Below are 13,879 nucleotides of genomic sequence, written 5' to 3' on the forward strand. Positions count from 1 at the left end.
GAACAATATTCACATTAAAATTTGTATAGACGATTAATAAAATTAAATTGCGTATTTTACAAAATTTTATGTGATCTTATTAACTAATTAATTTGTTTTTTAATAATTGTTTAACGATTTGTGAACAAAGACTCTGTTTATATTTTTATATATAGAAAAATTGCATTTGTATTCAATATCTGATAAATCTAAAAATTAGTATTTCAAAATTATATACTTCGTAAAACTTTCCTGATTTGAATTTCATTTGGGAATTAAAGTACTTCAAATTACTAGTTTTATTATTTATTAGATATTACCGACTTGTATATTATTAGTCAATATGATATGATATAGATCGTTGTAAATAAATAATTACACTTTATATAACGTGCGACAATCTGATTTATTCCTTGGTGTCACATCATATTATTAAAATATTATCTTCAAAGTTGAGGATAATTTCATTTACTAATTTAACATTATGTTCGAGATGGAATGTTTTATAATAATATAGCAGTCTGAAAAAAAGAAATTAAAATAGAGTCCTGAAAATTTAGCGAATTGATCAAATTAATCTGACGTAGAATATTCAAGTCTAAAGCCTAAATTCACAAAATTTGGTAATAAAAAAAAATTTTAATTTCTCGAAATAATTTTCTTACATATTTGTCTGCTTAAATAAGATACAATATAATATCGGTAGTTTCTATTTATATAATTATAAATTTTATTATTGGTAAAATAATTTCACAAGATGCACAAAATTATTATGTACTATAGACGAAGGTAAGTAACAACCATTCGATATAGACATAGGTGAAAAATTAAATAAATCATTTTATTAGAGAGTCATTTAACCCCGTCTGCTTTAATTATGCATATAGAAACGTCATCTTATTATTTACAAACATGAACATGACACAATTGCAATATTCATATCACAAATAATAATTATGGCAATTACGTATAGCTTCGATATTAAACGGAGCTAAAACAGGTTTTTCCTAGTGTTTATAACCGATCTGCAGCCATGTCTAGACGATACTAAATTCCTTTAAATGATCTAATTTGTTTACATCATATAACGATGACGCAATTATTTCATATTTTTTAAGTCATATTAATTTGCTTCAACTTACATTCATTAAATATGAAATAGATGATAATATACACAATGCAATATAATACTTATATTCAAAATTCGAATATAACAAAAAATGATAAGTTTAGTATTAATTTAATAATAAAGTATCTCGTGTCAGATTTTTGTATATAGAAATAAGCTTAACTGTGATTTTTGGATATTAAATATTGCAGAATTATTGTGTATATTCAAGTATTTATATACGAAAAAAGATGATATTTTATATGTTGCGTGTAGTACATATTTTTCACTAATTCATTTTGTAATGTCAGTGTATGACGAATGTCAAAATTCTTCTATATTTTACTTACTTTACCTAAATAATATTTGATGCTACATATTTTAGTGGGCGTTTTGGAAGCTAACTGTGACCAATATTTGTTCGCGCGAATAAATTATACGCGTATTATAAAGGCTAAATATTTTACAAAATTTATGAAATTTCTAGCTTGTCAACTTTTCCAATTTGTGTTCTCCCTAATTTCTCAAGTATTTATAATCATTTGCGACCGATCATCGACGCGATCCAATTTTTTGATTTTACCCACGAATCTGTGGCCACTTTTATGATATCTATAGAAAGAGAAATTTGCTTCAGCTATCAGCTAGGCGGTATAGCTTTGGCAGTTTGTCCAAAACCTAAATTAGGCCGTGTACCGAACCATGACATTTTCCATTCCAAAGTTTCTTGCAACAACCGTTCTTCTTCAGGTGAAAAATGCAAAAGAGTAGCTACTGCTCTTGTTAAATGAAGAGCCTTAAACAAATGAACAAAATGTAAGTTAGGAAATAGTTGAAAAATTATAAATATCTTATGCATTTCTTTTCATTGTTGTTTAACAAAATTATTTCAGCGTACTATTCTTAGTAATTTATTTTACATATTGTGGTTTTGGAATTTTAGGAAGTACGTTACATTTACCTCGTATTCCCTACTTGTTAGGAACTTTATGAGAACGTGTTTAAGGTATTTAAAATTAACATCGTCGTCTCTTGTGCTATTTTGCCTGGCAGTGATTGTTTTCGATGAACTGGGCTTGAGAATTGCTGCAGAAGGTTCAACATCGCTATCCAATGATGAAGATGGAACTCTCAACTCTCGTTGAAGGGTCTTTTTCATATCGGTTAGTCGCTGCTGTAAGACTTTGATTGTCTAAAAATATATTCAATAATTAATATTATTCTCTAAAATATATTTTCATCGTTCTATTTTTCAAGTCTACCTTAGTCTTTTCATTTAATTGCTCCTCTAGGTCCATCAAGCTACTTTTAAGTAGTTTTTCATTTCTCTCTATCTTTTTCCTATTTTGTTCTACCTCCTCCAATTCCAACATTTTCTTTTTAGTTTCTTCTAGCGTCGTCATTGCTTGTTCTACTTCTTTACTTTTACTTAATAAATTGTGCTCTAAGGTTTCTATCCTATTTTGTAACTCAATATTTTCTACTTCCTGCTGTCGATTCTCTTGCTTTACCATTTCTATATCTTGGGAGACTTGAGCGTTTCTCAATAATGCAGTGTCTTTTTCATTTTTTTCCTTTTCTAGGCACACTTTTAATGTTGCTGATGCTGTTCTTTCAGATTCCAGATCTTCCCGTAGACGCGCTACCTCTAAATGCAAGGAAGAATTATTCATCCGTTCACCTTCTAGAGTCAAACGAACATGGGCTAATTCTGAAGTAGCGGTTGATAGTTTTGCTGTCGCTTCTTCTAAATCTTGTTTCAGCCGGGTTATTTGCTTTGACGATGATTCCTGACAAAAGAAAGCAAACAACAAAACAATGTTAGTGGTATCTAATGCTATAATGTTCAAACGAAATAATTGTAGTTTGGCAATGATTGAATTTATTTAAAATATGCTTCATTATCTACTTCTTCATTACCTACTTCATTATCTACTATCTTTAGAATTTATGGTAAAATGGATTTATCAACAGAATTTATTCAACAAAATTTAACGTTCAAAATGATAACGTTTTATGAAAAGTGACACTAATAAGAATAACACAAGTAACAATAACATAGAAAAGTACAGAGTAATAATGATATTTTCAGAAAAGAATACGATACATAAGTCTTATATCTTAACTAAAGTTAAAACTTGCAGATTAATATAAATTTATCAAAATATTTTTAAATTAAACAATATTCGCAAAACGGTATGATGAAAGGCATTATAAAACAAAAAATATTTAATGAGCAGAAATTTTAAAAATTGAATAGGACATTATTGTACCTTGTCGATTTTGTAACAATTATATTTAAAATGGATAAAGTCAAATATAATAAAATTGAAATATTAAATTTATATGAAGAGGGTATATAAAAATGTAAGATATTTATCAATTCATTTTATGTAATAAACAAAATAATGTCGGAACGCGCCATTGATTCCGAAGTTCACACCTGCAATAAATTTTAATTTGAGTACATCTGATTAATTAAAAAAGCTTTCTGTTATATCTTCTGCCTTTCTGCAAGATTTTCGATTCTATTTAACCATTCTATCTTCTATTCTATACGAATATGGATACGATACGTTTTCCTTTAATTGTATCAGCTTGGATACGCATTCCTAATATTTACAGCAACGTAAATATAATCGGACTGTGTCGTTGGTGTAGCAAAATATAATATGATTTATTAACCCTGTAAGAAAAAAATTGTGTACACATTTGTGTATATAATAATATATAAAAAGCCGCTTGAAAAAGGGGGATATAAAAATGGGTTAAAAACAAGCACAAAAACGAATGCAATAAACGATATAATTTATTTGTTCTTTTCTTTATTCCACAAATAAAATATACAGAAATGCGATCGTACATAAAAATATTATTGTTGGTACTATCTAATTTCCATGTATAAATACACGCGGAGTGGAAATGTGGAAGTTTTAAAAAGTAGACTACAATTATTTTTGTTTATTGATACGTGATACTGATGAAATATAATGTACATTATAAATTTTTGCATGCATATAAAAGTAAATAAAAAAATTATAAACAAAAGAGTGTGCTAGTAAATATACGTAAAATAAATGTTCTGTGCGTTAAGCGTCAAGCATCATAGAGATAACATGCAAGTATATAGGCGATATGTAGTTTTCAATTGTAAATTAACAACTTTCGTGTATAAACGTTTCAAATGTTTATATTTTTACGCGTCCAGTGTTTTTACACTAATGGTGTAACGTCATAAACATTTAGTACTTTATAAAATTATTATAACAAATTATAACAAATCAGAAAATAAACACAACTTTATACGATCACAGTTAATTTAAAAATGAAAGAAATTATTCGAGATGGAAATATCAACTTCCTTTTTCAAATATTAACAAAACAGGAATTATAATATATCTATATCATATATATCTAATATCTATGTTGGAAATTCTATCATTATACATTCTTTAAAAAATTAAATCTATTATTCAATGCTGTGATCATTTGAAAATTGCCACCTGACAAATAGGGAATGTTCGTTATTTTTTGCATTTCAAACTCTAACAAGACATCCTCTTCGAAACAATCTAGCCCATGCACGACTACATATCGCGGTAACTCACAATTTGTCGTTTAAATTCGTCCACCTCATCATCGACGCTGGCCCGGAGCTCTTTTAGTTCCGTGGCCATCTCGTCGATGTCCTCTGCCATGCGCAAAAGCTTGGCGTCTTTCGTCGCCATGACAACATTGTTCACCTCTATTTCAGCTTCTAGCTGCTTAATCCTTTGCTTCAGTCTTTCACTTTCTTCTTCGACTCGTCTCCTTTCCAAACCTTCTTCACCAGCCTGTCTACTAAGTCTTCCAACTTGTGTCTCCAAGCTAGATATTTTTCCTGACCAACTAGTCTTTATATCGGATAAATGAAGATGAGCTTCTTCTAACTTTCTTTCTAACAGTGCTCTTTCTCTCATAAGATCAGCTATTCTTTCATCCACTGTCACTTGATCATTACTCTCTAATGCGACTCTTTGTTCTAACACAAAAACCTTATCCTTTAGATGACGTACTTCTTCTTCAGTTTGTGCCAGTTGACAGGATAGCTGAGCTCTCTCACGCTGAGTAGAATGACGTAGTGTCTCCATTTCGTCCTGAAAATGGTGATATTATTACCAGGAATGTCTTTTTATATTTATCATTATTACATTTTGCTCTGTAAAGCTTCATTGCAAACCTTACCAAAGCATTGCTCTAATGCATAAAGATGAATAGAATATCATAAATAATCCAAACCTTATAAAGCCAAGAACAAGCGAATGATGAATTTGATGGTTAATGATAATAATGCTGAAAGTGAACAAAACGAAGAAAAAAATTTATGAAGCGAAACTAAATAGTGTTGAATAAATTTTTTGTTCAAAATCTCTTAAAATTTTCCATTAATTGCTATATAACTGGATATGACAAAAATTTAAGTTTATAAGAGACATTTTATTATTTAAAATAATTATTCCACGCTGTTACGAGAGTAACAACATTGGAGTATGAGTACTGCAGTAGAAATAGTTGAGACATTTTAAATTAAATTTATATTATAATAAGATGAAAAATTTTTCTTTACCATTAAACCACTTCCATTAGTTAATACATGCATTTCTCCTATATTATAAAATTTTGCACCAAGGAGAGAATTACATAAAGAGCAACATTGATGTAAGTAAAATCTATAGAAGTTATTTATGTTGCAGAATAATTTATTGCAGAATAGCAGCAAAGCTTTGAAGACGTACCTCTAGCATCAGCGGTAGCAGCAGCGAATTAGCGGAAAATACCGCCTACTCTGATCTCCAATGCTCTCGTTTATCAAAGTTTTCCAATCTTCATGCGTATGTCGTTTTCACAAAACTTTCAGTATCACTTAGGTATTGCTCATGTTCCATAACCAATAAAAGAATATTGTTCTTTCACAATTTGTTTGTACTCAATAAAATGCCTGTTTTTTCCCAAACTAAGTTTAATAAAATGGAAGTAAATACTTCCTATCAAGTATTAAAAACGCATTCTAAGAGTACAAATAAGAGTTATGGAACATATGCTCATTTGTTTTATTTTAAAATATATTCCAAATATTCTAAATATTCAAATAATTAAGATTCTTGACTAAATGTCACCTGTTCATCATAGATTGATACTATGTGTCAATACAAAAAATGTGCAGAAAAACATGGCAAAAACGTGACAAAACAAAAAGCTATATATAAAATAAAAAAAGGAGAAAGAAAAGTAGTGGGAGGCTTAAAAACAAAACTAATTTTTAAAAGGAAGCGTGCTTATACCTAAAAAATATGTTTATGGTCATTATTTTTGTAGCAGACCACATGATCAATAATTGGCACTATAAAGGTAAATATTCGTTTAAAAAAAACATTACGACAAATAAAAAGAATTGACTTTTTCATGCAGCTTTATCCCTTCTCATTAAAAAATGTTCAATGTTATAAATGATTTTATAACACGAAATGCAATATATGAAAAGCTACTATTGAAGTGTTAATTCATGACAAAATAATATCTAATGTTTACTTTTAAACCAAATTGTTATGAAATTATCTATATAACACTATATATATACACATAACAAATTAATTCATTTGCAATAAGAAATAATTTGCATTTATTAGAAACAATACCATTACAACAAGGACAAATTTAGATTATATCTTATCAATAATACTGTTATATCTTATAAATCAAAAACAAACTTCAATTGTCATTTTATCGAACCAATCATTTCTTTCTACTAATTCCTTAAATGTGACAAAGTAAAGCTGTTAGTTTGTAAAATACAATGCTCATCTAATGGAAATAGAATAACTTAAGATTTTTATGGGATTACTTCTCTTTCCTTAAAAGCTACAAACTGCTAGACTCTGCAAAGTTGTGACAAATTTTGTAAGTAAATAAAAAGTAAATATAAACCTAAAATATTAAATCTAAGATAGTACTTGTAAATGTTATATATATAGCTTAATATTTAACATAAAATATTTTTGTGTGGAAAAAATTTTTAATATATTTAAAAATAAAAGATTTATATAAATATACTTAAACTCAATTTAAAGTATAGTCCATGTTTACTCACTTAAATGATGTCAATCATCAAAGCAACTTATATTAACACAACTATATTAAATAATTATGTTAACATAATTTTGAAGTTTATAATACATTTCATGTGATAATTAAAATGAAACCAACCATCAGATAATTTACTCACCTGTACATTGTTCAATTCATCTTCGTATCTTCTAAGACGAGAGACTTCACTTTTTAAACTGTCAATTTCTGCAGTGGCTGCTTTTAAATGATGTGATTTTTCTTCCACTTCCTGTTCCTTTGCCAGTAACTGAATTCAAATAAATAAAATAAATATAGAAGTATATAAAGTATTAAACATAAAAGCTTATTAAGCAGAAAATATAAATGATAAAGGTAGGATTTATAGAAAGAAATATATAAAACTTACTAGGTGTTTTATTTTTGCCATTTCTTGAGTTTGAAAACCTTCTAGTTGTTCCGCATCTTCTTGAAAACTATATAATTTTTTCTTGTATTCTGAAACACAATATTAGTTATGAAAATTTAGATACGTATATATAAATTTGATTTGGCATTAAAATTTAAATCAAACAACATTAATTTGTTTTTTAAATTTGTTTCATATAATTACAAATGTACCTTCTGCGTCTTTAAGAGCCAATTCCAATGAACGTTTTGAACTCTCTACATGTCTTAATTCCTCTTCTATCTTATTCTTCTCTTTTTCCTGTTTTTCAACTACTTTTTTCCACTCTTTTTCTTTTTCCAAGAACCTTACTTTCCAATCCTCTTCTTTCTTTTCCATTCGTTTTATCAATTCAGCCTCCTTTTTCGCCAATCTTTTCCGCCATTCATCTTCTCTATTTTCAAGTTTTTTAATATCTTTAGCAGAGAGTTGCATATTATCATTTAATTTAAGATCAAAACTAGTATCTTTTTCCAAAGAAACAGGTGGTAAAGGTGAAGCTATATTTTCCTCACGCGAACCATCTAATGAAATTTGAGATCCACTGATGCTACTTGTGGATCCCGTCTAGAAAAAAATATCATTCATTGTAATAACTCAATTTATACGTATGATCATAACAATACTTTATATTATATTATAGATAAAAATTTATAAAAGGTCTTTTCTACAATTTCATTTTAAACATTTAGTTTGTTATAGATTAATTAAAAACACATCATTTTAAACGGTACAAAAACAGCGAAAGTATCTATAAAGTAATATCTCTGAAATAGACTAAACTATCAGTAGGTATTCCAGCAAATCCTGTGATTATCAAAATCAGATAACGAACATATGAAATATTATCGAATCGTCCGATAAACATATGTGGATTTAATAAGAAACATACATATCTAATTTAAAAAATCGCCAGTATTTTCTCGAAAATTAATGATGATTTAAAGTGACTACTACAAATATAGATCACAATTATAGATCGTTTATAAAAAAGTATGCTATGTAGTTGCGTTATCGGTTTAACACTGATAATAAGTTACACATGGTAACAACATGTTTACCTGAGACATATGCCTCGAGTTAATGCCGCGCACATTGCCGGCATTTCTAACGACAGTTGACACGTCACTCCCTATTTCCTCTCGTATTTTATTTTTCAGCGTTGCAAACATGATGCTATAACCTCCAATTAGACGAGCAAAAAATGACAACTAGCACCTGTCAAAGTCGATATTGTGTTGATTCCGTGCCCGTCTACCGGAGCAATGTTAAAGGAAAGAGAGTAAAAATGTAACGTGCCAAGAATTCATTCTTTACTGATCCATCACAACTAGGTTTGATCGAGTCATCCTTAAATAATTTGTATACCCAAGGCCGCAGAAATTTTGCATATATCGAACTATCGGATTAAGTGCAGACGACTGCCATACTGTCCACTACTGTCCAGTCACTCAGTTACTTAAGTAATCACTGGTTTTGAAGTTCGATATTATATATGTAGGTATAGTTAGTGTCCCCTGTTTTAGAAAATTAGCACAACGTGTACAGCGCGAAATGCAAATGATCAACTCGCACTATTCCACGAACAACGTGAATAACAATAGTTTACAAGAGCAATGTTACGATACTTAAAAACAGGTGGAAACGCGTGTGATTCATCTAAAGAAAAACCTAGCGCGTACACTAAATAAATACAACATTTCTTATCTCTTTGTATACAAAGATGATTATATGTACAAATAATGTCGTCACTATTTGACTATATGCCGTCTTGCTCTCACGCCGTGACTCAATAGAATTATCGTTATACTAGGAACATTTTATTTTTATTTTCACGCTAAACGTAAATGCATAACATTGGTAGAACTGACGTAGAAAAGTATAGAGCGTGCATTTAGCGCGTACAGTGGAAACATTCAGAATTAGTTTTTAAATTTGACGGTTTGAAAGTGCATGTAGGTTCTTGTTTTTTATTTGTTTGTTGCGAATGTGCATCTTGAAATTAAATAAAAAATGGGGGATTTTATGGATGAAACGGCTGCCACGACAAATTATTTTGATACGTAAGTAAATTTATGGCTTTGCATATTGCGCTATGTTATTTTTGTCTTTCAAAGCTTGAGGTCTTTGTTTGGAGGCACGTTTGTCACTATTTTATAATGGGTCTATACCGTCATAGTATTGTTTACAACTTGAAGAGAGATTAACATATCGTTGATGTACTTGAAATAATTTATACATGTCTAGTACAATAGTTTATAATAACTGTAAAATTAAAAAAGGGGATTAGAAATAATTTATGTTAATTTTGGTTATTTGTTTGCATTTTATATTCCCCATAATATGTATAGTAATATTTTTCAAAATCATTAGTACATTCAATAGGGTATAAGTATAGTGGAAAATATTTTTACTAACAAATCTCCGTAAAGTAGTTATTCATAAACAAGTTAATAATTTTAGAACATAATAATTTGTTTTTATTATTGTAAATTCTTAAACTTATTTTCCCCCCCAAAAATTCACATTTGCTCTGAATAAATATTAATATATCCAAAAAATGATATGCATGTATGCATGAAGTTTCTTCAGACTAAATTTTAAGGTTAGAAGTGAATACTGAAGTTCGTTGTTAATTAACAATATTATTATACACGCATTATTACAAATGATTTTAATTTTATAAAAAGAAACATGTGCTAAAGCATTATTATATATGATAATTATGGTATTAGTGTTAATGTATAGTATATAGAGATAAAACGTTAAAATTATATTTGTATTATACTCCTGTTTATTCTAACCAAAACATGTATAAGCAGAATGATTACTTTCAAGGTAATTGAAAATATAACATTGTATTGATAATATTAATTAAATTGTAGAATTTGTGTAAAACGAGAAAAATTCTTGTGTGAGGAAACATTCCAATTTTTATAATTATTAATTAGAAATTTATTTGTCGACGTCTTTCATAAAAATATATTTTACTTGATTGTTTATATTTTGTTTTATAAATTACACGCAAGAAATGTTAAAACTATACATTGTAGTAATTCATTTAATGAAAGAAATTCATTTACCTGAAACGTTCTATATTATTTATTGCTTTTTTAAATATACATACATACATATATATATATATATATATATATATATTGTGATTACTACTTTTTATATTTCTCTGTTTATTTAAACAATGATTATCACGCTATATAGGGATGGAGTTCACTGTCTACTTAATGGTTCTCAAATATACTCTGAACTGTTATAAAAATTAGGAATACAATTCATTATGCATGTTTACGATTTTGGCTAATTATAATAATTACAAAACAAAAGGTATCATTTATCTTTCATAGTAAGGTAATAATACCTTATATCTTAGGGTATAATTACCTCAAGTCATAAATCCCAATATTTACTTTTCTGTCCAACTATATTATATCGTCACAATTACGTTCTTTGTATGCAGTTGTAAAACGTTTACTTCTTCGACCGCTAATTCTCTGAAACGCATTTATGTTTCAACGAATGTCCCGCACATGGGATGGGTTTTTGTCAGAGAAAGAGAATTATAAAAGACAGATGAAACGAAGGGGGAATACTTAGCACGCATCAGAAATTCATGAAATTTCCGCGATCTAGAAAAACCGCTTCTCCTAACAATTTTGTATAATTGTAATCTTCAATAAATTTTAATACGAAGTTTAAAATAATTGAAAAATTCAATAATTCATTAAATTATTCAGTACTTAAGCTTTCAATAAATACTTTCAAATATTTGGCGAATGCGTTCTACTTATTAGATTTGACATAGCCTTTGTAATTGATAATCTCTTTTTAGTAATAAATTATAAACAGCGAAATTTCCTGAAACAGTAGTTTATTGATAATTGTTATATTATATGTATTAAACGGATTGCATTTTTAAATATTTCAATAGACTATATAAATACGTAAAACAAAAATAAAGAAGCAATTGGTAGAAATATACAAGAAGAGTTAGAATAACAATTTTCAGTATGCGGTATAAATTAAATATTCGCTAAAAATACGGTTATATTATACAGACTGTATTTTTTATCTTGAAAATTTGATTTGTTTTTCTGAAGTCATAAAATGTTAATTCTTCGTCATCGTATTTGCAATACAAAAAGAGAGTACTCTTATAAAATATATGCATGTAGTATGTATATTGATATTATAACACACGATTCATATTAAAATTGTTTTATAACAACAAAAACACTAATTTCATCGACTCCGCCTCCGTCATCTGCATTTTCACCTGCATTTCAGGCTCGTCCAACTTGAAGATTATCCTCAAAATTCATTATTTTACATAACTGTCGATTTTATTTATCGACCCCCAATTGAGAGACACTGTGTTTGACCGATGTACGCAGTGTTCCGTTTCTTTACAACTCTGTTTTTCTATGTGTTTTTGACATTTGGTTCGGCCCTCTCACCGTTATTAAACGGTGAGAGGGCCGTTCAACAACGGAGAGAGGGCCGAACCAAACTGTCTGCTCTGTGTTTTTATCCTGACGATTTGCCGCTCCATCGATCCACCACCTCGTTCCAGACTCCCACCACCGCCGGCCACCTCTCCACCGGCCACCCCTCCACCGGCCACCCCTCCACCGGCCACCCCTCCACCGGCCACCCCTCCACCGGCCACCCCTCCACCGGCCACTCCTCCACCGGCCATCCCTCCACCGGCCACTCCTCCACCGGCCATCCCTCCACCGGCCATCCCTCCACCGGCCACCCCTCCACCGGCCACCCCTCCACCGGCTACCCCTCCACCGGCTACCCCTCCACCGGCCACCCCTCCACCGGTCACCCCTCCACCGGCCACCCCTCCACCGGCCACCCCTCCACCGGCCACCCCTCCACCGGCCACTCCTCCACCGGCCACCCCTCCACCGGCCACCCCTCCACCGGTCACCCCTCCACCGGCCACTCCTCCACCGGCCACCCCTCCACCGGCCACTCCTCCACCGGCCACCCCTCCACCGGCCACCCCTCCACCGGCCACTCCTCCACCGGCCATCCCTCCACCGGCTACCCCTCCACCGGCTACCCCTCCACCGGCCACCTCACCACCGGCCACCCCACCACACGATTCATATTAAAATTGTTTTATAACAACAAAAAGACTAATTTCATTGACTCCGTCTCCGTTATCTGCATTTTCACCTGCATTTCAGGCTCGTCCAACTTGAAGATTATCCTCAAAATTCATTATTTTACATAACTATCGATTTTATTTATCGACCCCCAATTGAGAGACTCTGTGTTTGACCGATGCAGTGTTCCGTTTCTTTACAACCCTGTTTTTCTATGTGTTTTTGTCATTTGGTTCGGCCCTCTCGCCGTTGCTGAACGGTGAGAGGGCCGAACCAAACTGTCTGCTCTTCGTTTCTTTTCTGACGATCTACCGCTCCATCGTTCCACCACCTCGTTCCAGACTCCCACCACCGCCGGCCACCCCTCCACCGGCTACCCCTCCACCGGCCACCTCACCACACGATTCATATTAAAATTGTTTTATAACAACAAAAAGACTAATTTCATTGACTCCGTCTCCGTTATCTGCATTTTCACCTGCATTTCAGGCTCGTCCAACTTGAAGATTATCCTCAAAATTCATTATTTTACATAACTATCGATTTTATTTATCGACCCCCAATTGAGAGACACTGTGTTTGACCAATGTACGCAGTGTTCCGTTTCTTTACAACCCTGTTTTTCTATGTGTTTTTGTCATTTGTTAAACTGTCTGCTCTGCGTTTCTATTCTGACGATCTGCCGCTCCATCGATCCACCACCTCGTTCCAGACTCCCACCACCGCCGGCCACTCCATCAACGGCCACCCCATCACCGGCCACCCCACCACCGGCCACCCCACCACCGGCCACCCCACCACACGATTCATATTAAGATTGTTTTATAACAACAAAAAGACTAATTTCATTGACTCCGTCTCCGTTATCTGCATTTTCACTTGCATTTCAGGCTCGTCCCACTTGAAGATTATCCTCAAAATTCATTTTTTACATAACTATCTATTTTATTTATCGACCCCCAATTGAGAGACACTGTGTTTGACCGATGTACGCAGTGTTCCGTTTCTTTACAATCCTGTTTTTCTATGTGTTTTTGTCATTTGGTTCAGCCCTCTCACCGTTCAACAACTGTCTGCTCTTCGTTTCTTTTCTGACGATCTGCCGCT

At 31.7% G+C, this 13,879-nt stretch overlaps 2 protein-coding genes across 3 annotated transcripts in view; one reads left to right on the forward strand and one right to left on the reverse strand.

Moving 5' to 3' along the window:
• Positions 1–360: 360 nt before the first annotated feature.
• Positions 361–9,405, reverse strand: LOC132911232 (golgin subfamily A member 1). 2 transcript variants are annotated; one of them, XM_060967708.1, is made up of 8 exons: positions 8,699–9,405; positions 7,811–8,204; positions 7,599–7,687; positions 7,350–7,478; positions 4,696–5,223; positions 2,350–2,877; positions 2,049–2,279; positions 361–1,883 (listed from the first exon to the last, which is right to left on the reverse strand). In XM_060967708.1, the coding sequence occupies exons 1-8, from the start codon at positions 8,807–8,809 to the stop codon at positions 1,728–1,730; spliced, it is 2,166 nt and encodes a 721-aa protein (XP_060823691.1). In that variant the 5' UTR covers positions 8,810–9,405; the 3' UTR covers positions 361–1,727. The 2 variants fall into 2 exon arrangements, with proteins under 2 accessions (XP_060823691.1, XP_060823698.1); XM_060967715.1 differs by having other exon boundaries at positions 4,831–5,223; positions 8,699–9,404.
• A 164-nt stretch (positions 9,406–9,569) lies between these two features.
• The window catches only part of LOC132911169 (centrosomin), a 44,513-nt gene continuing 40,203 nt past the window's right edge, over positions 9,570–13,879 (forward strand). Inside the window, exon 1 of the mRNA XM_060967592.1 lies at positions 9,570–9,700. Coding sequence (XP_060823575.1) covers positions 9,651–9,700 — 50 coding nt within the window. The 5' untranslated portion in view covers positions 9,570–9,650. The remainder of the gene's footprint in view (positions 9,701–13,879) is intronic.

The sequence above is a fragment of the Bombus pascuorum genome, chromosome 1 (genome assembly GCF_905332965.1).
Source record: "Bombus pascuorum chromosome 1, iyBomPasc1.1, whole genome shotgun sequence".
Classification (NCBI taxonomy): Eukaryota; Metazoa; Arthropoda; class Insecta; order Hymenoptera; family Apidae; genus Bombus; species Bombus pascuorum.

What these genes read in the sequence shown, in the direction of transcription:
- LOC132911232 (XM_060967708.1), bottom strand. Translation starts at nt 8,809, where the DNA reads ATGTTTGCAACGCTGAAAAATAAAATACGAGAGGAAATAGGGAGTGAC. An exon ending in ACTCGAGGCATATGTCTCAG is followed by an intron (nt 8,205 to 8,698) that starts GTAAACATGTTG and finishes ATTTTTTTCTAG; the next exon opens with ACGGGATCCACAAGTAGCAT. An exon ending in TAACAAGTAGGGAATACGAG is followed by an intron (nt 1,884 to 2,048) that starts GTAAATGTAACG and finishes CATTTGTTTAAG; the next exon opens with GCTCTTCATTTAACAAGAGC.